General features: G+C 41.2%; 2 protein-coding genes across 3 annotated transcripts; both read right to left on the reverse strand.

Annotated features, from left to right (window-relative positions):
* Nucleotides 1-8: 8 nt before the first annotated feature.
* Nucleotides 9-10,558, reverse strand: serpine2 (serpin peptidase inhibitor, clade E (nexin, plasminogen activator inhibitor type 1), member 2). Its single transcript, XM_071546323.1, has 9 exons — nucleotides 10,316-10,558; nucleotides 8,127-8,405; nucleotides 7,662-7,889; nucleotides 6,852-7,049; nucleotides 4,596-4,794; nucleotides 3,660-3,754; nucleotides 2,784-2,870; nucleotides 2,555-2,638; nucleotides 9-823 (listed from the first exon to the last, which is right to left on the reverse strand). The coding sequence occupies exons 2-9, from the start codon at nucleotides 8,398-8,400 to the stop codon at nucleotides 786-788; spliced, it is 1,203 nt and encodes a 400-aa protein (XP_071402424.1). The 5' UTR covers nucleotides 8,401-8,405; nucleotides 10,316-10,558; the 3' UTR covers nucleotides 9-785.
* A 1,079-nt stretch (nucleotides 10,559-11,637) lies between these two features.
* Nucleotides 11,638-27,239, reverse strand: prss59 (serine protease 59, putative). Of its 2 annotated transcripts, none has more exons than XM_071546327.1 (9): nucleotides 27,033-27,239; nucleotides 26,483-26,664; nucleotides 24,177-24,409; nucleotides 22,592-22,727; nucleotides 19,357-19,465; nucleotides 16,160-16,361; nucleotides 14,922-15,012; nucleotides 14,499-14,701; nucleotides 11,638-13,484 (listed from the first exon to the last, which is right to left on the reverse strand). In XM_071546327.1, the coding sequence occupies exons 1-9, from the start codon at nucleotides 27,219-27,221 to the stop codon at nucleotides 13,375-13,377; spliced, it is 1,455 nt and encodes a 484-aa protein (XP_071402428.1). In that variant the 5' UTR covers nucleotides 27,222-27,239; the 3' UTR covers nucleotides 11,638-13,374. The 2 variants fall into 2 exon arrangements, with proteins under 2 accessions (XP_071402428.1, XP_071402429.1); XM_071546328.1 differs by having other exon boundaries at nucleotides 19,348-19,465.
* Between the last annotated feature and the right edge of the window lie 216 nt (nucleotides 27,240-27,455).

Consider the following 27,455-nt stretch of genomic DNA (forward strand, 5'->3'; position numbering starts at 1 on the left):
TGACACACAAGTTCTGTAAGAAATGGTGATTTTTGGTTAGCACATGCAGTCACAGGAGTGAGTTTATTGGGTATTTTACAATGATTTCCAATGCGACTGTGTGCCAATCAGAACTGAGGACCGGAATGATCTGTTTTATAATTGTCAATATAACACACTACAACAAAATATAACACTACAAACTTTACCCATACATCTTCACAGAAGTTCTATTACTCAAAATAATTACGATAAACTCATTGATGTTATAAATATGTGTATTTATTTTATTGAATATTAAGCAAGTTTGACAACAGAAGACTCTTCCTCAATGAGGGAAAACATTCATTTCAAAGTAGCTAAATGCATGATGTTCAACATGGGAACGCACAATGACATAACTTAGATAGATGGAGTGCAACTCAAATGACTTGAGATGGAGTACTTCCAAACTGAAACAGTGAAATGATAAATAAACTGATATCCTACAATACACATATTTGACATTCACGGTCTTTTAAAAAGGTAACAAATTCAAAAAGTATACAAAAAATTAAAATAGTTGGAAATTTAGTCATTGCAAAACATTTCATAAAGCGTGTTATGCATTACAGAGAAAATGAGTAACATAAAAAGCAATACTTAAAACAAATCATATTATCATATGTCCACATTGTACATAAGTCTACAGCAAACAAAGTGTGTGAGTGTGTGTGTGCATGTGTGTGTGAATAAGCATTTCCTGTGCAGGCCTGTGATGCTACCAGGGGCCCGGCCAGTGATGGTTTCCCTGTAGTTAGCTAAGCTCAAGGCTGGTTGATCTGGCCCATGAAGAGAATAGTACCTGAGGACAGAGAGAACAACCTTCTCAGTCAAGATCAACTTGTTTTAGGCAAATATTTAACCTCAAGGTTCCACCAATAGACACAGGGCTTCACAGAGCATGTTGAATTGTTGCTATGAGGTGCCGTATAGGATGCAATTCAAACTATGAGATGCTTACACATTCAGATGTAATGAAACACTCTCACATACACCATTGAAAACCTCTCACATACACAACTGAAACACTCATAAACACTATTGAAATGTATTATGTTCATATACACCATTGAAACCTTCTTACATACACTATTGAAAGCCTCTCACATACACTACTGAAATACTCATATATACTACTGAAATGTATTGGGCTCATATACACTTGTAATGTTCTCACATATACCACTGAAACAGTCTCACACACACTATTGAAATTATTTCACTACTGTATGTGTGAACTTTAGAGCGCCAACTAGGAAGCCAGTGTTACAACAATGGCGGGACAACTAAACTGTCTTTGGCCAATGGAATAACATGGAAATTCTCCAACTCAGTGCAATTTTAATGAAGTGTATTAGTTAAATGACCACTCAAAAATTGTTATTTCAATGGGATCTTGCATTGATTGACAGCTATGTCTTTATGTGTACTAACAAATATTTTTATTGATTTGTATGTATTACACCTTTATTCCAAATCAAAAGGAATAGAAATGGCAAATAAAATGGAGCACACTCAAGACTGTGTTTTTATTGTACTTATGGACTGAAGGAAGAAATACTGTAGATCCAATTAGAATATCAATTCAGTGTACAGTTTTTTATCACTTAGAATAGATCTTGTTTTATATTTTTCTATCTGCCTAGACTTGGTGTCTAGAGCCTCTCAAATGTTTTACCCTTGTATTATATCTGAAAATGTAAGAGGGTAAAAATAAAAACAACTTAGACAACAAGTGAAATTTATAAGTGACTTGATCCTGTTTCCACAGTCACTCCAGATATTTAAGCAATTCCACAACTTAAACAGTGTGAAATTTATAAGTGACTTGATCCTGTTTCCACAGTCACTCCAGATATTTAAGCAATTCCACAACTTAAACAGTGTACTAAATTTGATAAACTAAAAAAAAAAAAAAAAGGGAGAATCGAGTTCAACATGGCCAGGGGATATTAAGGTAAAGCTTTATATTCTGTTTGTCTTTAAAGAATATTCAAATCCTGATCCTTATTACTGAAGACTATATTTGCATTTGCCACACTGCAATGACTTTTTGATCTCCTGATCAAACTTTTTGGTGTGCCACCCCCAAGAATATGGAGGCTCTAGTGTGCCTACCTCATTATTATAAACTAGCTCAGTGATTATTACTGATCAATGAATAGATACATACAAAAAAATATAGTGATTAATTAAAATGTTCATTAAATGTGTCTATAATTCTATTTCATAATTCTGTTTTTATCAATGAATAAACTACTTCATGAACTTAATTCATGAAATTATTATAAAATGTAAAATGTTTTTTATAAGGGCTTCTGTTCTTTGTAGGTTGGACTTTGCATTATTTTGAGCTCATTATATTTGAGTAATATTTATGAGAATATTTCCATAGTGTATGTGAGCGATTACATTTGAATGTGTAAGGATCTCATATGAGAGGTAAAATGTGTGTATGTGCAAGGTAAAGTTTGAATTATGTCCTATACGGCACCTCACAGTTTGCATTTTTGCAGGCAGATAGGAGACGTACCTGTTGGGTTATGTCGGATAAGGAAGAGGAAAGGTCTGTCCACAATGACCCAGGGTGGAGAGGACCTGGCTAGCAAAATGGCAGCTAGACACAAAGGCAAGCACATTGTTAAATCATATCGGAAAACTATATAATAGCATAAATATCACCCCAATATAAACTTAGATGTTCCTGAACTAAAGCACACGGCTTCATATTCGGCTGCTAAATACAGTCCAAGAACACTCACTGGTGGCGGCTGCTGCTTTCGTCCCATCCTCGTTCACCTCAATTTTAGCTTTCTGGAGTGCCTTGGATACATACACAGGCTCAGCACCTGAGAGAATACAATAACTATTAATTATTGGGCTAGACAAATATATTGATTTGCTGATATCACGCTGACATTGGCCTTTGATTAAAATCTGATATCAGCCAGTCAGTGTCGTCCATCTCCAATATAATGGATATGACGCAGTCAGTCTGATTACATATTAAGTGTATATTTGGTCAATACTACACTGGATGTTTATGGAAAATATTCACCTGCTATGAAAGCAAAATCTTGGTCGGATTGCACACAACTTTACACAAATGTTATTATTTTTATTCTGTGTTTCAATAGAAAGTTTTAGTCCCCCATGGTCTAAATGCTGTTCCAGAGGGAAACAATGAAATATATAATTTATATAATAATAATAATAATTTTTTTAAGGACACTGGATATGGGCACCAAATATTAGCTATTGGCAGGCTCAATTCAAAAATATTGGTATCAGGCTTCAAAAACCCATTATCAGTGGAAGCCTAGTTGATTCATGATTACTCTAAACTCCAACTCATAAGCACATTCCACCACATGGTGGCGCTAGAGCACTTTAGTCAGAGCTGCTTTCATTCCATCACTTGGGGAGCAGAAATTGTTGGAAAGGAAAAGAACAGCAGTGATTCAGCTTTTCACACCGGACAGCTAGACACGATTCAGAGCTATTACTGGCTCTCGTAGCAGTAAACAGCCAACAGTCCTTTCATATTTTCAAGTCGTGGTCGTGTCCAAATGAGGCCGATGTAAATACTTAGCGGTCCCCTGTCAGGTTTGAGTTTGGACTGTGCTGCTTTCACTCACACAGGTGTCTGAAGTCAGCTTTGCCACTGAACATGTCTGTGATCCCGAGTGCTGAGAGGGGGGCTTCCAAATCTACCTCTGCCTCAGCTGTAAATCTACAGACACACACATACACATGATGCATTGATTAAATCATGACAGTGGATTCAAGACCAATCAAATCAGAGAATGCTGTGCTAATCGTGTCCCCCCATCATGAAACCCTCTAAACTCAGAAAATACTTGAGTTTTCCTCAACCCCTACAGCAAAATCAAAACTAGTCTCATTACATCCTTAATCACACTTACTGACGTAAAATGATGCCATTATCATATCATGTGGTAATAAAAACCTTTGTACCTGATCACAGGAACCATTTCCTGTTTACACCATACAGTATATAAGGTGCATTTTTCAGAACAATGGATAGTTCTATCCAATGTCTTCACTGACAGAAAGTGCACCTTCTGTACTGTTACATGTATATAGTGATGGAAGGATGATAGTTTTTCTCTTTCAAAACCACAGTCACTCAAATAAAGTGCCATCCACAAGTGACAGCATTTTGAAGCAGAAACCTAGTATAAGACTTCCTAGCAAGAAAGGTAAAATGAGAGCAAGTTTGAAAAAAAAAAATTCTATTCAAAATTGTGTACTATTTTACCTAAAGATAAATAATGAGTAATATGTTATGAAACGTTTTTGAGACAATTTAGCCCAATGAGACAATTTAGCCCAAAAGAGTAAAGAGTTTGAACGCTTTTAAAAACTAGATTTTTACATTGTACATATCATAGAATTTCCAATACACTTTGATAGAAAAGAAGCATCATGCATAGATTTTGGGCCAGAAACCCAAAATTGTAGCACAGGAAAATGTGTTAAAAGTCAAGGGAGGTAAATACGTTTTATCCATTGCAGCTGTGTGTGTGTTTCTGCCTCCGTGTGCGTCTTACTTGGGGATGAGCAGGCGGACCTTCCTGGGGTGCATGAGTTTGGTCCAGCTCTGCACCGTGGCTATGCTGATGTGTGGGATGACTTCTGAGAGAGGCGTGTCCTCTTCAGAAGGCAGGGCGATCAGCATGCTGACCGTGTTGCCGTGATACGGCAGCTCGATCACCTTGTATTTCAGTCCCTGGGGTGTGGTGGCCAGGCCTGGCAGAGGAAGAGAAGTTAAGGGTCAACAGTTTCAGAAGTCAGGGTGACAGTAACCGGTATCAAACACTCTTCTTCAAGGTTTTCAGATTACATTAAAACACTTTACAGGACAACTTCAGCGTGACTGGAGTTGTTGCTCGTTCCCTGCATTCCCTTATCGTTTAACATGACTGCAGATTGTTTTCCAGTGCTTTTGAGATATTTGCTATTTTCAATCACTGTCTAAATATTACAAGTCTCCCACTAAAAGGAGAGGGGGGCACTTTTAAGCTGTAATTGTGTCAAATCAAGCTGTATTTTCTGTTTCATTTTACAGACTATAGCTGGTGGAAAAGTCTTGCTTTGGTTTGTCTGTTGGCTTGAATGGACTGTGACTGACAGAAGGCGGGTCCTAATGTAGCCGCACAGAATTTTAACTAATGGTTGTAAGTTTTATTTTGGAGAGGAAAACGCAGACATTAGAGAAGCAGAAAGCTACAGTAAGACGCCCTCTCCTGTCTCTTCTCTTCTCCTTGTTCTTCTTCCCTTCTAGTGGGGGTTTGAGTTGCAAAATAGGAATGATAAATGTACAGTACACCTCAGGGATGAGCTGTACTGGGTTAGTCTGCCAAACAAAGAACACAAAGCCACAGCGATACCACGCTCATACCACAAGTGTCCATGCAGATGTGTCTGCACAGTAAAGTCATGCTTTTAAAATGGCCATAAAACCTTGCATCAAAGGACATTACCATATGAAATCATAAAAACCAACAATGTGGATCCCATTATATTCATAAAACATAACCATAAAGCCCACAGCTAAGTGATTTAACGTTGTTTTGAATATTAGAAACCTGCTGAATTATATTTTTCCTTCAGTGTTCTCTGCAAGTTTAGGGCAAAAGTATGGTAATACATATGAATTTACAGAGATTAATCCAAGCAACAAGTGACAGACTATCCAAGCTGCAGTCAATGATATACTGCAGACTAAAACCAAAAGAAACAAACCACTATCCTTTATGGCTGCCAAACATGCCCTTAGCTAAACTCTAGCGCTGTATGAGAATCCATTCACACCACTCATCTAATCTAAATATAGAAGACTGCCTGGTATATCATTTCACTTCACACAGGACCAAATATTATCCAAGTGATGTAGTATGGTTAAACCACCATTACTTTACAGCTCAACAAGACCGGATGTCAGAATCATAAACTGGCACTAGTTAGTACTGCATCATAAAAAAATCATAAAATCTATATGAATTTGACAGACCTGGGTTCAGACAGTATTGGGCAATTAGGCAGTCACAGAAACGTATACAAAATTGACCTTGAGATACTTTTCTGTTATTGTCTAAAAACTGTCTGCCATTCATTGTACTTTATTCATTTGCACTATATGGAGAACCCCACCCATCTGGCACCTATGTAGGCTTAAACACATGCTAAATATGATTAAACATAGGCTAGCTCTGAGGAAGAAGTTAAAGGGGCCATATTGTAGGAATTTCAATTTTATCTACTTACATACACAGAAGACCAAAGGAGTTTAATATAAACATTGTTAGATTTTGTTTGAGTGGTTAAATTTAAAGTTATTGCATTTTCAAAAGTCCATCCATTTTTATAGGCAGTTGCAGACTAAATCCAGTCAACACATTACAGCTGGATTTGGTCTTGATTGGCTCCCCTCAAACAATTGATAAAATCCTTCCAATCAGTCAAGTTTGCAACATTTGTACTGACTCACTGTCTCCACTGACTCCACTCAGCAGATTTACCACATTTGAATTAGAGGAGCTGGTGTTATCTGCCAATCATGGTTCAATATTGTTACTTTGGCCTGTGAGGACTTATTCTTCAAATTCATTCAATAAATACCCTTTTAACTAAACTACATTCACTTACAAAACATCATGAAGAACATTATCGTTATCCTGAACCATAGTATATTTGAAAACCAAATCATGAACACTGGGACCTTTAACTTGTTCCACTTAAATTCAAATACATAGCGTCACACATCAGAGTGAACATGAGTGGAAATCCCTCAGCTCCCCACTCACCGATGTTGAAGACAGATAGCTGGGACATCATTTGGACTTTATATACATTCCCGTTGCCCCCGTTGAAGGGCCTCATCTTGGTGTTCTCAGGCTGGAAGCGAGACTTCCACAGGCCTTTGAAGTAGATGGAGTTGACAGCTACCAGACGTGTCATCTCCGGGTCCAGCATGTCTGGTTTGATCAGGCTGGGGATGTGACCTGGATAAATATTCAACACAGGGACACGACTCCATCAGCAAGGTTTGAAAAAAAAAACCAAAACCCATCTCTTTCATATTCACTTGAGAAAAGATGAAGAAGCAATAATTCAGCATTGTATCCAGCAAAGGAACGCCCATCTTTGCATCAGACAATTAACCGTATTGCCTACTCAGTCTTTACTTTCCACTGGAGTCAGCTCAAAATTGGAGGAGTTCAGTGGTAGGTTGAATTTGTGTTGTCGGCTATGAAAAAAGATTTAATCTTCATTTCATGCAGGGTGCGGGTTGAAAAGGTAATGGCAGTCTAAAAGCTATTATTATTATTATATTACCATTTCAAGTTCAATACAGGGTACATCTTACAGTACAACAGTAACAATCACAGGAAATAAAAAGCAAATAAAATAAAAAATAAAATGCATACATACAGGGTCTGCAACTATACTGTTAACTAAGGAATTTGAAGGATTTTGTCAGCTTATTATTCATGTTTCTAAGTTTCACATTTGCATATACATGCTTAGGTCTGTTAGTCTAAACACATTGTATGAGAGGCATTTTTTTTTTAAATAGTTTCATCTTGTCTAAAAACACAACTACTCTCCCCTACCTTTGGTCTTATTGCTGACCCACTCGTTGATTTCGTCTGCTGCCACCTGGGGGTCACTGAAGTCCAGGGTCCTGCTCTCACACTGGAAGTTGGCTTTGTTGACGGAGATGAAGGTGTCCTCCATGGGGAAACCCTCCTGGGTGAATATGGCATTGGCAATGGTCACAATGTCCTGGTTGGACTTGGCTGTCAAGGTCTTGTGCAGCTTCCTCAACATCTTGTAAGGGCCTGCGCAGACCAAGAAAAGTTTGAATCATGTCTCATTAGGGGAGAATGTGTATGGTTCAAATGTTCGACCTGAACACAAGTTCTGGAGGCACGATGATATCAAAGAAAGTTTGGGTTCAACAGACAAAGGTTCATCCTACGACAAAGTTTAGATCATTGGGAATGTTTGTGAGCATAAATCAAAAAATATACCCTCATAATAGTTTTCGCACTACTACTGCCAATGAAGGTCCTCACCATTTTTCTTGTAGCGGAGAGCAGTGAGGAGCTGCCTCCGGGTTTCTCCATGGGCTCCTGGTAGCAGCATGCCCAGGATGGAAGCCACTCCATGGGGTGAGAGCACCACATTTTCCTGGGGCTTGGAGCCAGCGACTTGCTGGAATACCTGCAAGCCCAGATCAGAACCCCGTTCGCCATAGGAGGGAACCTGGGACAGCACACCTTTCTGCCCACACAAGGTCACCAGCACATATAGGCACAATAAAGAGAGGTGCCTCATATTGATCTCCATAGCACCTAGTAAGAAACAAAGAGAACGTCAGAGTCCCCTTGGATGAACCATTGCAGTCTTTAGTTTCTAGCACCTGTTGACCTGTTTTTTTTTTGTAAACACCTTGGTGGAGAGGGTCTAGGAGAACAAACCTCAACTCCCGCGAGGAGTTCAAAGAAAGGACTGGATGCTCTAGCACATATTATTCATTTACTAGGAGACACTAATTATTGGTAAAAGGTGTTGTATGTTTGCTGATAGGCAAGGGAGCATCAAATTTCCAGAGTTTTAAAAGCAGTTTGGCGCGACGTTATTTATTTCCAAAGTGTCAGGTGAAAAAAACAAAACAAAAACAGTGGACTGAAATTCTAAAATGCCAAGATATCCCTTTGACATGACTCATCATGGTCAACCACAATCATAACAGACACCTCTACTCAAGCACGTTTTCCTGAATGCCTCCACAGTGGCTGAGAAACCCCAGTGTGTCCCTAGGCACGAGCAACAATAGCCCTTATCCAGTGCCGGGTCTGACTAACTCTTACTCACAGTGTCTAAATATGAATAAGGTCAATTAGCATCCCTTGAAACCACAACCCGCGTAAAGTACTTTTCCTGAAACTGGCCCTTTGTGCCACTTTCATTTTAGAGTGAATTAAGTCTTTCAAACTATTTTAGGAAAATGAATCAGCCTGCATTCCAATAAATGAAGCAGAATGAATGTAGCCACAAGAGCCAGCTAGTATATAATTGCCTTAAAGAAAGGCTTGCTTAGACAAATATACCGTACTATAGCCTATGGGCTTCATCATTATTTCCCCCCCACAGTCATAGTTTGAACTGTGGAATAATTTTAGGCTATTATGTAGGCTATAGCTGACGTGGTCTATTCCTTGGAAACAAGTCCGCTAAAGCTCTGGCACTGTCTTGCCAACGTTCCTCAAAAACTTTTGAAAATAAGTAAATGGAAATAAATAACGTCGCGCCAAACTGCTTTTAAAACTCTGGAAATTTGATGCTCCCTTGCCTATCAGCAAACATACAACACCTTTTACCAATAATTAGTGTCTCCTAGTAAATTCGGCATACATATAACCCACCAAGCAGCATTAATTTCAATACAATTTCAACTTTTCGAGTTGGTTCACACTGCTAGCAACCGCACACCAAGGTGCGTTTTGGTGGAGGAAGATAGTGGGAATAACAAGCGCGAACCAATTCTAAAAGTAGACATTTTGTTGAAATAAATTATGATTGGGGCAGTGGATGTATGCCGAATTAAAGAGTAGTCCCTATCAATTCATAATCGCTCTTAAACCATTCCACCGGGTATTTATTTTTGCCGATCAGTAAATTGCCAGATTTTTTAATGGAATTTGTCTTGCCAGTCTGTCCATATGAGAGAACGGCATGTGTCGGGGCTTGAAATAAGTTATGTCCCCGTTAAGTGTTCAGGGAAGGAAAACAACTGCGGCAAAACACAAGATAGACTATTTTAACAACCACTACATTTATATTATCATTAACTATGATCACCTAGTCCAGTCTGCATGGACTCTAAACTAAAGCAAACCACGATTACTTTACTCTGAATGTTATGCAGCACCCTCCTTGCAGAAACCAAGTAGGCTACCCTGACTTATGTAAATAACGGAAATGATACTAGAGATATGACAGAGTACAATTAACCAGGTACAACAGCGATATATTTACAGAATACTGTACACAAGTTTAGGAATAAAACAGGGAGCACCTGGTCCCACGTAAAGAGAATGTGACCGCTGATTATGGGAGTATTTATTTAGGAAAAATTCATCCAGACTTCGCAGACTAAAGGGTGCTGATAAAGTTAAAAGTTAAAACGGTAGAACCGTACGTGTACCCCCATGTTTAGCATTTAATAATTATAACAAAGTGAATAAACGAGTGTCCTTACCTATGCCAAATGAGATAATATTAACGTCACTTAGACGTGCAACGCAGGTGAAATAGTAACCTGTGTAACGTTACTGTCAGCCAAGCAGTCTTCTTCTCAATACACACAACCGTCCTAGCGATAAATTTATGTTCGTACCCAGCGTGGACTGAGGAACCCCTTTATTCCTGTCAAGGTGAGGGCTACTACTAACTCCAACGTTGTTTCATGGAGGACTTTTATGAACTGAACTCCGCCTTCTCTTCAAACAGCCAGGCATGAGGTGCCAAGCTTGACGAGTGTCACTTTACCCACAATAAAAAACAAAAGCCCCGGTCAGAATTTTCAAAGTAAAACCCTATGAAATACCATGCAACGCGATGATACGTGTCCAACTCTGTTATAAGTTCGCTCTATTTATAATAAGAATACTTTGATAACCTTTTTGCTGTGCACACCCAAATCCTTGCTTATATTTTCCGTACAAGTGAAACGTGTAACTCTTTTATTTTGAAGGCAAGATCACTACACTTCCGGTCTTATTCTGGGTAACCCTGGCTAACTTCACGTAGATACAAAGTTGTAAGTCGTTTACAATAGGAAGTGACAATGGAGGCAATGTACGTCAACAATAAAAGTAGTCATCTTTACTTTACTGAAGGCCTACTGATGCGCACCCATGCGTACATGAATACAAAGCATATGAGCAACGCCAGCCAATGAGCCCTCAGATTAAGCAGTAAACTCAGTTTGTCTTATTGCTTTTATAAAATAACATGATGATAAAATATAATTTTCACAATAGAAGAATGCAACTGTTCAAGCAGGTGGCGACAATTCACAAAACCCTAAACTATGGGAAAGTCCATCATTTGACACCAAAACTTCAAACCCATATATGGACTAAACTTCTCGGGACAAAGTGAAGCAATAACAGCAATGCAAGCAACTAGCAATGATGATTAACAAGATATTATGATCAGTGTGATGACTTATTAGATATTGGTCACCAAACTATCAGTTTAAAGGAAGCACTGGTCCTGAATGCTCTCCTGGTGTGATTTTATAACTTCCCAATAGATTTCTGGTGATTTTTTTTTTCTTGGGCTTTGCGCTTCATTATAACGACAAAAACTACAACATAAAATTTTTGGCTCACCTTGCACCCAACTGACACCCATGCATGAAGCCCATTAAAAGGACCTCAGGGAAGGTAAGCCAAAGGACCACCTGATGCGTCACACACACACACACACACACACACACACACACACACACACCTGCGGAGAGGCTGAGGCTCAATTACATCTCTGCTGCTGCTGCCAGCGCACTAAAGAGAGGATTATGAGTAGATGTATGGGGGGGGGTTGAATTACAGGGGATTAAATGAGAGTGTAGGTACAGGCAGTTATAACCAATCCTTGGTAAAACGGAGGGGTTATGTGGCTGTGCAAACAGTGCAAAACACACTTTACCTAAACAAAGACTGGATTGTGGACCGTCATAATAATAATAGATGCTTCACATCAAGTCAGAAGTGGAATTTTGGAAGCTGCGAACCTCCCCTTTAATAGATTCATTTCACATAGCCGCTGGCTCAATACCCAGGTGGAGGCTTTAAGAATTCAACTTAATATGCCCATGGTGGGGTTGGATTCAGGGCAGGATTTCAGGGAAGTGTTTTGTGTGTGTGTGTGTGTGGGGAGTGGGGGTCTTGCGTGTCCAGCTGGGATGCAAAGAGGGGATTGTTGTGAAAATAAACACTGCTAGGGGAAGTGGAGAGGGTCAGCGTGTGTGTTTTGAGAGTTTTCGAGAGGAACTGAATGAACACACAGCTGTGTACTGGGATCATGCCCTACGAGGGAATTTTCTATTTTTCTATTGCAGATTCTGCAAGTACTAAATCTATGTACCTCTAGACTTGAGCCGAGACAGAACAACATTGCAACATGGAGTCCAAGTTACACAAATTCCAGAATGTTCTTGTTGTGACTGAAATGCCATCTCCGGGTCCCAATGGAGATATCATCACGCTCCTGTCAAGCAGCCAAGACGGCACATTGCTTACACATGCAGCATCAAACAAGACAAAACCTGTCCAATACAACCTATTATGCAACATGCACAGCATAAGCTGTTGCTGCTCTCTTGGCAAAACAACCATTGAAAAATATATTTACTCTTAATTGGACTGCCTGGTTTAAGATATGATATTAAACATGACTGTCCAGTTGCTTTGGAAACACTGCAGGCTACAGTAAAAGGAAAATTTCTCAATATGTTTGCGAAATTACCATAACGTTGATGAATCTGCTGATAAAGTTGATTTTGAAAGCTTCTAAAAATGACAAGGGCTCCTGTAAAAGATAAGTACAGTTTCTCAATATGAAATGCAAACACCAAGGGTTGGGCACGCAAATGTTCCGTATGGCAGGATTGGTCAATACTATGCAACAAAAAGCAGCAACATTAGACATTAGAGTATGCAGGAGCAAAATGACACTCTGGCAAAACATCAGTTTCAAAACCCTGCCCTGCTTTCATTATGAACATCCAAAATAACACTTAACACTAATACTTGACATAAACTACAGCAACGCAGACTGATGTTTTTTTCCATAATTTACATTTTTAAGAAATAATTTGGCCTGTTTGCATTTATTGTTAGCCATTTGGAAAAACAGCCTGAATGCTAGCGGTGAATACTGATCCCCAAAGCAGAAAATATCAGGTTGAATGTTCACGAACTCAGAGGAAAAGTGCACATGCTCACATAAAAAGTGAAAGCATAATATCCACCATTAAAATGTAAACTGGGAACGAAACTAAAAATGCAGAGCCCAGAAATTCTACAGTCGTAAAAAAAAACACTTTTATTCATCAGTTCGAAATTGCCTCACACATAAAAACGTACCTGAACTTTAGACCTGCGGATGCTACCATAAAAACAATTAAAGTGCCTTTTCAAGGGGCCACAGCCATGGCAGTAAAATAAGAAGTCGTGTTCCGATGTCACTGATTGGAGAAAAAAGTAATCGATTTGCTTTTCAGTGCCTCTGATTGGCCGGTTCGGGCATCCGTCACTGCTTCAGCCACAGCTCGAGGAGTACGAAGATGTGGTCCCGGGCCAGGCCCAGCTGGAGAGGGTCCTGGCTCCTGGCGGGGTACATGTTGGCACAGTGGGCCGTTCCTGGATCAGAGGGAGATGGATGGATAGAGGGTAAGGGAGGGAAAGACGGTAAAAGAGAGAGGTGTACAATTTATATGTTATACAATAACAATTACTGCCTCATAAAAGTTGGGGGCGAACAAGCAAGCCCTTGTTCTAATATCAAACAGTTGCTTGGCAGCTGTTGCGTTACACACGGACGGGAAAAGTAAAGCGGCCACAAAACAAACGCAGTCTTCAGTTAGGAGTATGAACCCTGGTCAAGAGAGACATATAAGCTGATGTCCCATGCACCAGTACCTGCTATACATAGACAAGGGTGGAAGTAACATATTACAATTACTCTCCTTATTGTACTTGAGTAGCTTTTTTTGTAGTTTTGAAGTCAGTCATTTCACTTTTTCTTAGGTATGTGCTACTTAAGTATTATATTTCACTACATTTTAAATTGCAGTGTACAAATTTTGTAGACTCTCCATAAGTATTACATCAGAAACCAATAGTAATAGCATATGCTTCCAACCTGCTAAAGCATGTGGAGGTAATGTTAAGTTAACAAACTGTAAAATGTATCTGTGAGAACAGCTTAGTTTACATTAACCCAAAGCTGTCCATCCAGCCACAGTGTTATTAGTTTGTGTTAGCCTTGTTGTTGACTAGCTAGTTTGCTAGCCTTGCTAGCTAGCTGGTTAGCTAATAGCAGAAGAACACCAGTGTAGTTTAGTTATTGAGTAATGTGGATGGGCATTTTTAGTGTTTTAGTGATTCAGTAATGACATGAATTTCAGAATCTTATTTCTAGAACGTAATATGATATCATACTGAACTCTCTGTGCTTTCTGTATCGTGCTACTCTGAATGCATTTTAGCTACTTTTAACTTTTACTTTGAATGTATTTCACATTAGCTACTTATTACTTTTAAGTAAATTTTTACTGTAATTTAAAAGTGTCTCCAACATAACAGTACTTCTACTTCAGCAGGATATTTTGGTACTCTTTCCAAACCTGTACACAAACGCAATTTCTTTCTCACCATTGATGAAGACAGCGGGGAGGTCGGGGGTGATGTCCTGGGTGATCCCCAGGGCGTGCCAGGGGTCAATGGACCCGTTGGGGAAAACTATTCTGGTGGCGCGGATGTCATAGCCGCCGTAGTACTCGTTAGTCTGGGCCACGGCCTCCGCCAGTGTCTCAGCACTGACGTTGTAGAAGTCTGCACACTGTTTGACATGATACCTGGATGGGAAAACACAGATTACAAATTCAGATTATGATGAAACTAAAGAGACAAGGATTAAAAATACTGAATAATTGGTATCGTATTGGTTATTGGCAGCTTCAATTAAGAAATATCAGTATCAGCCTTCAGTAAAACCCATATCGGTTGAACCCTAATCATGGCATATTGTAGAAAAACAACAATTAGATTATAATATACAAAGTTCAATGTACTCACGGGAGAGGGAAGCCACCAAACGGCTGGTTGGGTGAATCGGTGCTCTGATAGAATCCAAATTCAGTGCAGGTCTGGTACACCCACTGTCTCCCTGGAAACACACACACACACACACAATTTACTCATGGTCAGCATATTCAGTTGGCTCATAAAAATCAAGGCTTTGACAACACAGGACAGGTCAAGCGAACAATGAGTCTGGAATAGCTTTTGCCCCAAAAAATATTTACTTTCCCTTTTTTTCCCCCTTAAATAAGACAAAGAAAGGAAAAAGAGTGGAACTGAAATCCAGCAGGGAGGGCAAGGGGGAGTGGGGGTGGTGGACAGTTTATACAGACGCGCCCCAGCGGCTTTTTAAGAGACCACTTCCTGTCCCAGTGATCCCTACTAACCCTCCCACTTAGGAAACCGACGCTGGGAACTGGAACCGCAGCCCAGGGCAAGGGAACAACGTGGAAAACAGAGAACTGGTTTTTGGTTGAACATGCAAAGTTGTTACTAAACAATTCAGTGCTTCTACAAAAGGCATTAGTGTAGTAAAAATAGACTACCTCCTCTTAAAATAGTCTACTTTCCACTCTAAAATAAAAAAAGAAAGTCGACTTCTAAATAAACACACTTTGGGTAATAGGGTTTAAGCACTCTTTGTGGGTTTTTTTAGAGCCTGACGAGAACTTGGTGGTGAACTAAATGGTCCTTAATTTAACAAATTACCCCTAGATGATGGCCACTTTAGTGACTTAGGGAAAAATCCACCCTCGGATACTCTTACACTGCTAGACACATCAATTTGAGATGTTTCCCAGTGCATTCAACAGTTATTTTGATGGTGGAGGCTTGTAATTTACTCTTTTGTTGTGCCCGCTTTCCCTCAACCTGCTTCATCTACTTCTACAACTCCTAGTTAGTGATTTCCTACATTTCCCATAATGGCTTTCGGCGTGAAGAAAGGCGTGAACTTGTTACTTTCAATCAAAGGTGGGCGTATAAATAGCCTGAAAGTGTGATTATGCAGCTGCAGGTTATACATGCCTATGATCGCGGCTGCATTCCTTACTCAAAACGCAACATACCTTGTGGCAATATAATGGAAATACAAGGTACATCACCAATAGCTGTTTTTTAACAGTGGTAAAGTGTTTAAGGGTGGATTTTTCCTTTAAAATGGTGCCCACTAAAATTACTGCGTTTACACACACACACAAAAACACCACCAACATCCCAACACACATACACACCTCCCCCGGCAGCCGGCCCGTCCCAGGACGTATTGGTCATGTCTCTCAGGTAGTTGGTGTAGTTGGCATCCACACACTTCATGGAGAAGGTGTCCATCATGAGGCGGGCCACGGCAGCATAGCGGGCATAAGGCTCCCCCAGCGAGGCGTCACGCATCACGCCGCACAGCACCTTGATGGTGATGTTGGCGCCCACCGCGCCCTGCATCAAGAAGACAGGAGCACCAGGCTTACTTCAGTGATACTACTCCCACGAGATGATTCATTGAGTAGGAACAAGTAGAGTAACAATTTGTTGTTTTCCAGGGAAATGATTCACAAATAATCCAGACTATATTATTCTTTCTGAGTAATGCACCCGACACTGGAGAGAACAACCCATAACTGGAAGGTGGATCAGGTTCAGTTCCAAAGTGGTAATTTGTGACGATGTGTCCTTGAGCAAGACGCTGAGCCCAATAACACTGATCCCATAACAATGATTCAGGCACTCCTTGGGCCAATCAGTAACAAGATGCATCATCCCTCCAAATTTCATCAGAAATACACTGCAAAGATGCATCATCCCTCTAAGTTTGGTCAAAATCAGACCAGTGATGAGCGAGATACCGCCGGAGATTTCTTGTTTGATGGACGGACGGACGCAACCCAATCCATAGCCCTCCGATTTTATTGTCCCAGAACAATTTCAAACCATGACACTGTCTACACATGTATGTGCACAACATTTTGCGAATGGACCATAGGGCTGTTACAGTTCTTACAGCTTCAGCTGTTACGCAATACTAAAGTTCTTAAATTCAGGATCATCAGAAGCATCTCGGCATGCGCAAGAGGTTAAGCCCGAAGATTCGAGAAGACGGCTCATGGGAATTGTCGGATAGTTGTGGTGACCCCCTCGCTCAGTAACCGCCAACAATGTGTTCCTCAGCGAGGCACTAGAGCCGCTCAGTGGCTTCCAGTACAACAATGTGGTTGTACTCAAAGGCTCAAAGGTATAAACTTGCCTAAAACAAAAGGTGTTCTTGGATTGAGGGCTGGTTGGAGGAGAAAACAGTTGGCAGCGGCTGCAGTTGTTCTTACATGCTGAACAAAAGCCCCATTAACTATAAATGACCCATGACTACTATCCCCTCCGTATCTCTCTCCATCTACTATTCTGGGTAAAAAGAGGAACCATTGGTACTTGTTCTGCAAGCTATAGCGTTGCATAATTTCCTTCCCCTATTTTATAAAAGCACCCCACTGTTAACCCCTCGACCGTGGAGCCCTAGATCCTAGATTTGATTCTTCTGATTGGGTTACACTTCGCTCCTAGTTCTTATCCAAATTCCTTCATGGTACCTAAAACCTGGTAGTTTGCGCTATACCCAGCCCTTTGGCCCAGAGAGGCAGCTGCTGGCTGTGTTTGTCTGCTAGTGCTGTGGACTCTGTGGCCCACCACTCCTCTTGGTTCTTTTATAAGCGTCTCTTTAGCCTGGGGCGACAGGAAACCAGAGAGACCAAAGAGTCTTTTGTTGCTTTTTCACATCAGCTTATTGGTAACCGGACTCACGTCTCCTCAAGGCACCAGGGGGATAGAGAGGGAACGGGATAAAGAGGAGGGGAGAAAAGGGGAAGGAGGGGTAACTGGCAAATAACGGCACCAAGACAGAAGGAGAAGAGTGACAGATAGAGGTGATAGATAATAAGAAAGGGGGGAAAAGGGGAGAGAAATTGTGTGCGCACTGAAGCAAGGTGTCACCAGAAGAGGGACTTGTCAGAAATCCACCGTCTAACAAGTCTGGGACCCCTTCTTCCGATTGCCGATATATTAGGTCGATATTGGGCTTTTATTAAAAAACAGATATTGTCAAGTCAGTGTTGTGCAGCTCTGATATGATGGATATGATGCAATTTGATTGACTACATATTTATTGCATAATTGATGAATACTACACTGACTGTCTATGGGAAACACTCCTGAATTTGACACTCAATTGTTCAATTACTATAATTATGACTATTATTATCATCATCATCATCATCCTGGGTTTCAGTGGAGAGTTTTAGTGTCCCATGGTCTAAATGCGGTTTCAGAAGAAACACTAAATACTAATTTGGGGGATTTGTTTGACATGAAAATTGTGAAATTTAAAGATACTGAATATTGGCACAAAATATTGTCTGCTTCAGTCCAACAATATCAATATCAGCCTTCAAAAACTCAAAAACCCTACTCCCCACCTTCCTCGATTATCTTACCCACTCGGTCCCCTCTTTGCTGATTCACAAGCTGTCTAGGTTACATAAGGGGCACCAGCTTCTCATATAGAGATACAGGCAAGCGGCCCCAGGTAAAACCCTGGAGACCCCCTTAAGAGACGTCATCCCCGGGCCTCTCGCTGCAGGACAATGGAGGGTTTCTTATGTTTCAATACACTACCTGGGCTGCCTGCAACCCTCCCTCACCTCCATGCTGCCTTCCGCTCACCCAAGGGTGGGTACTACTAGGTCCACCCCTGCCCCAGCGGCCCTGAATGGGCCTCCGCAAACAGTTTTCACTCTGCTTTTCTCTTGTCTCACTTCAGCTTTCCATAAGTCATGTCATATCTAATGATTTTTTAATGCAGATGTCGGTCCAGAGGAATTATTATTATTATCCAGCCATTTTCGACCTGGACGCTATTTTCCCCATCATACCAATCAATTCAAATATAAAATATGTTGAAAAAAACATGCTTTGGGTGCTTTTGGGGATGATTTGTGGAGTGTCCATTGGCCTTTTAGGACTGTATCGGTGAGTCACGGACTCTGGCCAGCAAGGCATAAGTAGCTCTAAAGTGAAATTTGGTTAGGATTGATCAGTATGATGGGGAAAAATGGAAAATAGGGTCCAGGTTGAAAGTGGCTGGAGTTATGCTTTAAGGAGCTGCTGACTCACATGAAGAATTTCATTAGTCTGGCTTTCAATGGAGTGTTTTAGTGTCCCATGATGGACTGAATGCTGTTTCAGAGGCTTTTCCACCCTGAAAAGAACACAATTCTGGGCTAAACACTAAATACTTGTAGTTTTTTTTAATTATTTTGGCATGAAAATGATCAAATTGGCACAAAATATCAGCTATGGCCGACTTATATCATTCGAACCCTTGTTGTGACTGTCCTTTTCCATCTGTACTGTATATATGACATTTTGCTGATGTTGCTTGACTTGCCATCCTGTTGTCTTGATTGTACTGGACTACATCCATGAAGCTGCCGGCCAGCGTCTCCAGGAGGTAGGCAGAGTCCATCTCTGTCTGGAGCTGCAACTTGGAACAAAGGCTGCAGGCAGGAGGAGGAGGAGGAGAGAGGGAGGAAGGTATGTTGGAGAGGACGAGGAGGAGGAGGAGGGGACATGGAGGACAGGAAGAAAGGGGACATTGAGGGGAGGAAGCAAGGCGAAATGGGAGGGGTGGGGGTGGGGGGGCGTGGGTGGAGGGGAGGAGAGAACGGGGGAAAGTGAAGGCGGAGGACAGAGAAGAGGAGGTGAGGGAACAGGGAGGGAGAGAGAGAAGAAGAGGTACAGGAGGAGACACAGAGGGAGAACAAAAAGGGTTTAATTATTGCCACATTTCCTCTGTTCCACATGAAAAACCCACTAATGTACTTGCCACAGTCAGAAGCTCCTACTATCTGTTCTACTGCAGGTTTACCCGAACGTCCGAAAGTCATAGGCTCCTATTGTTTTCAAAAATCTAGTAAAAACAAGTTGCAGAGACATACTGCTGCCCTGACTAACATTATCCATCATTTTAAATGACATGATTATTGTATTTTTTCTCCTAACATGTCTTTATAACGCCACAATTACTGCAGCTGCAATCCTGTTAAAAGTAGTTCCATTCTGACAGAATTAATTGTGAATTGTGAGATCATTGCACGTCTCCAGACAGACTCCCAATCTGCCTTAAGCTTCATTTTGAGAGAATAGTCCCATTAAACATGATCATTAGCTGCATGTTAGGAAAAAATACAATAGCTTCTGAACGTGGCAAATACTTTGGTGGACTTTTTAGACTTTTCATAGGCATTAATGGGGATAAGACAAAACAATACACTGGTATTCTCCTTTAAATTTCCTGCCCAGGTTGTGCGATGCCCCTTTCAAAACCAGCAACTTTAAAAAAATCTTTAACTGAATGAGCACCAAGCTCTTCTCCAGCAACATCCAGCTTCACATTCATACTTATACACATTCACACTGGGTGCTGCCCACACATGGACACATGGACAGTAGTGGTCAAGAGAGGGGAGAGCATTTCTCTTTCACTTTCCCCACACACATTCCCCCAGCTGGTCTGGGGATTTGAACCGGTGACATAGTGGTCACCAGCCTGTTTCTCTAAACTCTAGGTCTGCTACCGCTGCCTTTTAGGTAAACAAGCGAGTATAAAAATAGTCGTAAATATAGGTGTGCAAATAAAAGTACACATGCACACCTACACACACAGACAGGAGCGTTGATTAGGGTCATTTACCAAGTTGACAGAGTGACACAGTGTTTGTTTGTTAGTTTGACTGTGCATGTCTAACTCAAGTATATGTGTGTGTGTGTGTATGGGGGGGGGGGGGGGGGGAATGGAGGGATGGAGAGAGAGGGGGTTGTCATTGTCATTAACTCTCCACTTCCTCAACACAGATTCTTCTCCCAGACCCTCTGTCCGGTAATTTAGGCACCCTGCTCATGATGTAACTTGTTGATTTAAGAAAAGAGCCATTTGTGTGTGTGTGTGTGCGCGTGTGTGTGCGTGTGTGTGTGTGTGTGTGTTGAAATCATGACGCAAGTATTGTGCGTCTGAGGCATTGTGGTTTGGAAACTGGACAGGCCAAGACCTCTATGTGTGTGTGTGTGTGTGTCTGCATGAGGACATGTCTGCATGGTCGTGTGCGTGCGAGGCCAGGGCTGATAGAAAGACAAGGCTTTTAGTGTCTCTAACAGTATTAGCTCTAAGTGTCCACTGTGTCAGACTAGCCAGACTAATAAAAGACATTTAACCCTGCTCCTTCACCATATAAAATGACCTTACAGTCACCATAACAACCTGGAGACAGGCAAATAGAAAACACCAGCAGAGACAGCCCATAATGACTGCAGACTTAGTGCACGCGTGCACATGAGCGACTCCATGCTATTAACGTTAGTGGGCTGCAGGATATAAAACAGAGAAAAACACAGATGGATAAATGCAAATAAAAGAAAATGAGAGACAAGGAGTTAGATGAAAGAAGGAGTCAAGAAAATGATGATGATGGTAAAATAAATAGTGGGACAATAATTTTGGGACAAAAGCTGTCGACAGCCAGTATTCTGTGCCGATGTTGGATATCTTCAAATTTGACCATTGTCATGTCAAAAAATTCAAAATATTCAGTGTTTCCACCAGAATGTAGTGGAAAAGCCTCTGAAGCAGCATTTAGACCATGGGACACTAAAACTCTCCACTGAAACCCATGACAATATTGTAATAATCATCATCATCATGAATAATCAAATAAAATGCATCATATCCATCATTTCAGAAGTGGACAACATCGATTGGCTGATATCAGATTTTTAACATGGATATCGGCCTGATATACAGTATATCAAACAGATATATCCGTCTAGAGCCTAAATCAGACCCTCTCTGGAGCCAGTCCGACATTCCAGAGTCCCAGGCTCGGTCCAAAAAGGCCTGGAGGACGGGTGATGAAGCTGTAACCGGACTCGACTCGAGCCAGGACCCAAAACAACCCTCACTGCACTCTGAACCTCTTTCATATCTCCAGCAATCACTACAATCCACGATCTAGTCTACAGCTGGTCTGGTCTGAATGGACACTTTGAGGTTTCTTACGGATTTAAAAATGGTACTTCTACCCAAAAATAAAGGTGATTTTATGTGTGCAATCTCACAAATTTCCCAAACTGAAAACATTTTTGTACAAATTATTGTGGTTTGACAGATAAAGGAGAATCTATGACATTTATCGACCAATATGGGCGACCAGTAGGAATTGCAACTTCAATAGAACTTATCTCCTCTTACACAAGTAGTTGTGAGTTTGTGTTACATAATTATAGTATGGCTTTTTAGGATATTCAAACCCAAACAATTAAACAAAGTAAACAAAGGATTACAATCAAATATTTGATGAACTAAAGACTGCAGCTAAAACCATCAACTACAGCAAAGGCTGGGATAAAATAGAGCTCAGATATATTATGCATGAAATGCCACTTTAACATGAGGCTTTTTCCACTCGGATCATCTCAGATCAAATCCCATATAATTATTGTCTCACATCCTTCTGACTCAGATGGAAGTTTTTGCCTTCAGTTAGTTGATGGTGTTTGAAGGAGATTTCACAATGTCTATCCTATTTCAGTCAGTTTGTGTTGAAAAGCATGAGGTATGGCTACTGTACTTGAAGTCTTTAGAGATGTTGTTGTAGGTCTGGGGGTCTTTGAGCCGCTCCAGAAGGGTGTCTGAAGCCTTTTTCACCAGCAGGGGGCACTCTGTGTCCTCTGAGGCCAGCGAGCGCCACACCACCTCCAGATACTCTGGCAAAACAGGGACACAGAGGGAGGGGTGGACACTTAAACCTGGGCTGCTATAAAAAGACGTGAATAATACACAAAAAAACGCTGGTTAAACATACAAGACTGGCTTGAGGCGGTGTGAGAAGCGAGGTCACGGTGATGATGAAGCACTGGAGAATGTGTTTATTTAGACAGCTTTCGGTAAGAGTGAAAATGAAATGATGAGTCTAAACCAAACAGTGACTTTCACAGCTGACGACACTCTAAATGCAGGAGAAACTTAACATTACAAAATCTGGGAAAATTTCCACTTGTGAGTGGAAGCCAAGCTCTTACTGGTAATAATACGGGCTAACCGCAATGCTGGGAAAAATGATACCTGACGTCAACACACCATGGACACTATTCTATTCTATGTGTGCGTTCGTCTCTGACCTTTTCCCCCAGCGTCAATGGGAATGTGGCCAAAGTGTGTGTGACAGTCTCTATAAGATAGCGAGACTGTGTGGGTGGAAGCAACGCAGTGCAATGTTCAAAGCCACTCTGGCCTTGGTTCCAGCCTGCAGTCTTCCTGAGGAAAACAATGGCCCAAGCCAAACACAACACAGACACAAATACTGATAAAGTATGAAGCCTTCCTAATCTTTCATCTGTCTGGGACTGTGGGACTTTTACCTCCAGCACACCGTGCAATACTGGAAGAACAGTAGTAGAACACATTTCGAATGTTTTGGGAGTGGGAAACGAAGAACATTTGATTCATTTTATCTTGAATTTGTGGTTAGGTTGGTAAGACAGGCTCTATGAGACAAACCAAGCATGTCTCAAGCAGCTCAAATGAAAACAGACTCATATGTTTTCATATCTAGGTAGCGTTGTACTCTACTTAGTCCCGATATGTGTTGTTCTCTCTTGTATGGAGAGGACGTCATGCCAAACTCCATTCAAAAATCAGGCAATTTAATGTGACCTTGCTTATCTGCATCCTTTCTGAATTGTTTGGAGCCTTTCTTCAATTCGACATACATATGATCCACCAAGCAGCACTTATCTGAATAAAATCTATACTTTTAGAATTGGTCCGCACTGCTTGCTACCACCCACCACGGTGTATTTTTGGTGGGAGGAGATTGTAGGATAACACACAAACCAATTCTAAAAGTTAAAATTTTCTTGAAATAAGTGCCGCTTGGTGCATTATATGTAAAGCTGAATTTAGCAGTGGAATATAACAATTCAGAAAAGCTCTTAAGTTATGTTTTACATGGTGTGTATGTTTGCCGATAAGCAAGGCGATATTAAATTGCCAGATTTTTGAATGGAGTTTGAGATCATTTTCAAGAGAAAATGGCATGCATCTAGGATAACATGTTAGATGCATCACACTGACATAAGGCTAGACTAGACTGCTAACTCTGTGTGTGCGTGTGCGTGTTCATGTGTGTCTTGTCATGCCATGTCTCGTCACACCTGGGAAGTTGACTGCGGCACGAACGGGAGCGCTGGTGGCCACAGAGGCATGGACCAGGTGAGGGTACTTCAGCCTGAACCACGCGGCAAGAGAACCCGGGTACGACCCGCCGAACGCCACCCACTTCCTGTTGGTCAGCCCCCGAGCCTCCGCCACGACGGTCCGGAAGTGAGCCAGGTCAGCCAAAGCCTGACGACTGCTGAGGAAACGCAGGTTGTCCGTGCTCAGGTCACTATCAGGAGAGAAGTGGGGAGATTCATTTATATGCTATTATCAGTTGGCATGTACTGTATATATCCATCATTCAGTCTATTGTATGTTTTGTATGTGTGCATCATGGCTGTCAGGGTTGTGAAATGCTTCAGGGGCCTAATGCTGCATTCAACTCATATTGGAAAGATGGTAGATATGAGTTTCCTACTTGAAAATACCATTCCTCCCAGCATCCAAGTGGTAAAAACTACTTTGGAACTCAGGCTTTGGCTTTGACCCAGATTACTCTGATTTCCTGAATTCTGATCATCATCAACAAGAAAACACCTGTAGTCAAGTGTAGGGAATGATGTAATAATTTCAAATAAATCATACAAAATAAATGATATTCGCTACATCAGCCATTTTAATACAAATACTGGATTTTTCGTGTGTGGCTGACATGGCAAGGTTTGTTTTGCTGTAAAAATAGAATTCCAATGCATCACGTCCATGTGTGTTAAGTATGGAAAAACCTGTAAGGAATTATCAGGAGAAACCAAACTTCTACAGAAAACTTAAATTAATTCACCCCCTGTTATGGTATAAGCTGAATTTGGAAAAGACTACGTGGGCGGGACTGTCCTCATCTGAATGTAGGGCTGCCATCTAGTGGTACAACAGCTACACCAGCAGCAACTACTGTATATACCAGGTACATGAAGATGGAGTCTTTACTACTGCGGCCCCTAGACTGTGCAACAACCCTCCTGAAAGTGTTAGATTAGCAAAAATTGATCCATAGCCAAAATTGATCAAAGATGGGGATTTAACGTTGACAGATCGCTCTTGAAAATGTTTTATTCATCTTTTATTGAGTCAATTTTAACTTTTGCAATGATCTGCTGGTTTGGCAACCTCAGCATGGTTAACAAAAATAGGCTGGGAAAGACTGTTAAACTCTGCCAAAAGACCATTGGCACTAACTTGAATGATCTTGGCCATGTTTATCATGTAAGTGCAAAGTGCAGATGTTTATCTGCCATCAGGGAGGAGGTACACTTTCACTAGGAGGGCCAAATCAAACAGATATTTGAGATAATTTGTTCCGTCAGCTGTTGGGTTTTTAAACAAGCTGTAGGCCTAGTTGCTATTGCACACACACTTTAACAAAGGACTGATGGACTCTTAGTGCTTTAAATCTCATTGCATCTTTATCATGATGACATCTACTGTATGTTATATGTATTTATGTCTTTTATTTATTTATTTTATGTTATGTATTGGTTGTGTTGACTACTGTTTGCAAACCAAATTGCCCCTCGGGGACAATAAAGACTATCCAATCCAATCCAGATCCACTTTTACTCTCTGGTCTTTTCAATGTGACTGATGTCATTTACCTGCTTTTTTGTAATGACTGTGAGAAAGATTGTTTCTGGCTGTATTATCTTTCTCTTTTCAGGGAGGCCAGAGCAAACAGAACAGCACCTGGAACAGGTTCAGTGTCTGGCTCAAGGACATTGCAGTAGGGTTGATGCTTGTGGTCTCAGGGCTTGAATCCAGATCATTTGGTTGAAGATAAACCAGAAACGCTGAAATGTTTAGGCACCTTTCCAGTTACGTGGAATCAGGGTGCAATCACACCGGCAGTTTGTTTGTTACAAAGAAACCAGGGCTTGTAAACAAAAGTCACATGGACTCACAAGTAGATTGTTTACAGAACAGAGATCAGGTAATCTGTCAGACGGCCAGGTTTTGGCGGCCGGGCGAGTCAAAACAAATCTGTTAGCTAAGCATGATAGACGTGTCTGTGCTCTTCTTCTCTGGTGTCCATACCAGCTAAGACCACATGAAGAAATAGCTGTATATGAGCATCAGTCAAGCCTGCAGTTTGCCCTTGTTTCAGTTTTTTATGCTTGGCTTTCCAAACATGAGTAACTGTTCAGATGTCAACATCTGTCTCCTAATACCCATAAACCTTTGTGTTTTGGGGTTGTTTCCTGTAGTTGGTTCAGATTATGTTCTCACTACTAACAAACCCATCTTAGCTACAGGAGTAAACCCTCCAGGATTCAAATACACCACTGCCAACAAGCAACGTCAGACGTACGCTGTGGGGTGACTCTTTCCATAGAAGCGGTGCTCCAGCATCAGGCAAAGGGCTCCCAGTTTCTTGGCGTAGGTGAGCCAGGTGCCGTTCTGCATCCATGCTGGGCTGGCCGGACCCTCTCCGCCTATCATCAGGAACACCGGACCGTCCGGCTTGTAGAAGGCCTCGTTCACAAAGTACCGCTGTGAGAGAGGGGCAGGGTTATTCCAGGACTGACTGACAGACAGGCAGTTTCACATGACAGTTTTGCATCAATGCACCTGCCTGAGGTCGTTGCAATGAGCCTAAAAGTCGACTTTTTTTTAAAAGAACTGAGCACAGGCACACTGCACACACACGTTTGCCTTACTAAACCTTGCATTCTCTATATTCATTATCTAATCTAAACCTAATCCTAATGCAAACATTAACCCTAAACCCAAGCCACAACCCTAAACTAGCCCCTTAAAGAAGTGAAGACCAGCAAATGTCCTCACTTTGAAGGATTTTCCTCATCTTTCTATCCGTGTGAAGACATTTGGTGCTCATAAGGATATACAAACAGACTCACTTGCTTCCATTCTCGGACGTCTGCACCATTGAAGTGATCCAGTTTCTGAGTGAACCACTGCTCCTCAGACAGAGCTCTTCGGTCAGCAGCCTGCACTTGCTCAAATTTCCGAAATCCCTTGTAGCGTCCCTCACCGAGAGCGCAGAGAGAAGACAGGAAAAGTAGGGTTACTTTGCAAAGAAGAGACATTCCACACGTTTGAAAGGCCATGTTGAACCACAGTAAAGAGGAACTGAAACATTTGATTTATTTATATTTGGTCACGTGACTAGGTCTTCTGCTGCATTCATTGCCTAGCGGAAAGATTGTGAATACGAACTTCCTACTTGAAAACACCTTTCACCCGAATATTCAGGTAATGCTACTTAGTCATTCGGGGTTTGGCGATGGATCAAGCGTAGAGAATTATATATTAATTCATTT

The sequence above is a fragment of the Centroberyx affinis genome, unplaced genomic scaffold, assembly GCF_046629955.1.
Source record: "Centroberyx affinis isolate AG114_WGS23_722 - 3 ecotype Tasmania unplaced genomic scaffold, CSIRO-AGI_Caff_v1 ptg005216l_1, whole genome shotgun sequence".
In the NCBI taxonomy this organism is placed as follows: domain Eukaryota; kingdom Metazoa; phylum Chordata; class Actinopteri; order Beryciformes; family Berycidae; genus Centroberyx; species Centroberyx affinis.

Coding starts and splice junctions, on each gene's coding strand:
- prss59 (XM_071546328.1), bottom strand. CDS start 27,221: ATGTCTCTTCTTTGCAAAGTAACCCTACTTTTCCTGTCTTCTCTCTGC. Junction 26,665..27,032: donor ACGTCCGAGAATGGAAGCAA/GTGAGTCTGTTT, acceptor CCTCTCTCACAG/CGGTACTTTGTGAACGAGGC. Junction 22,728..24,176: donor TGCCGCAGTCAACTTCCCAG/GTGTGACGAGAC, acceptor CTGTTTTGCCAG/AGTATCTGGAGGTGGTGTGG.
- serpine2 (XM_071546323.1), bottom strand. CDS start 8,400: ATGGAGATCAATATGAGGCACCTCTCTTTATTGTGCCTATATGTGCTG. Junction 7,890..8,126: donor TCTCCGCTACAAGAAAAATG/GTGAGGACCTTC, acceptor TGGTCTGCGCAG/GCCCTTACAAGATGTTGAGG. Junction 3,755..4,595: donor GTCCGCCTGCTCATCCCCAA/GTAAGACGCACA, acceptor GTGTGTCTGTAG/ATTTACAGCTGAGGCAGAGG.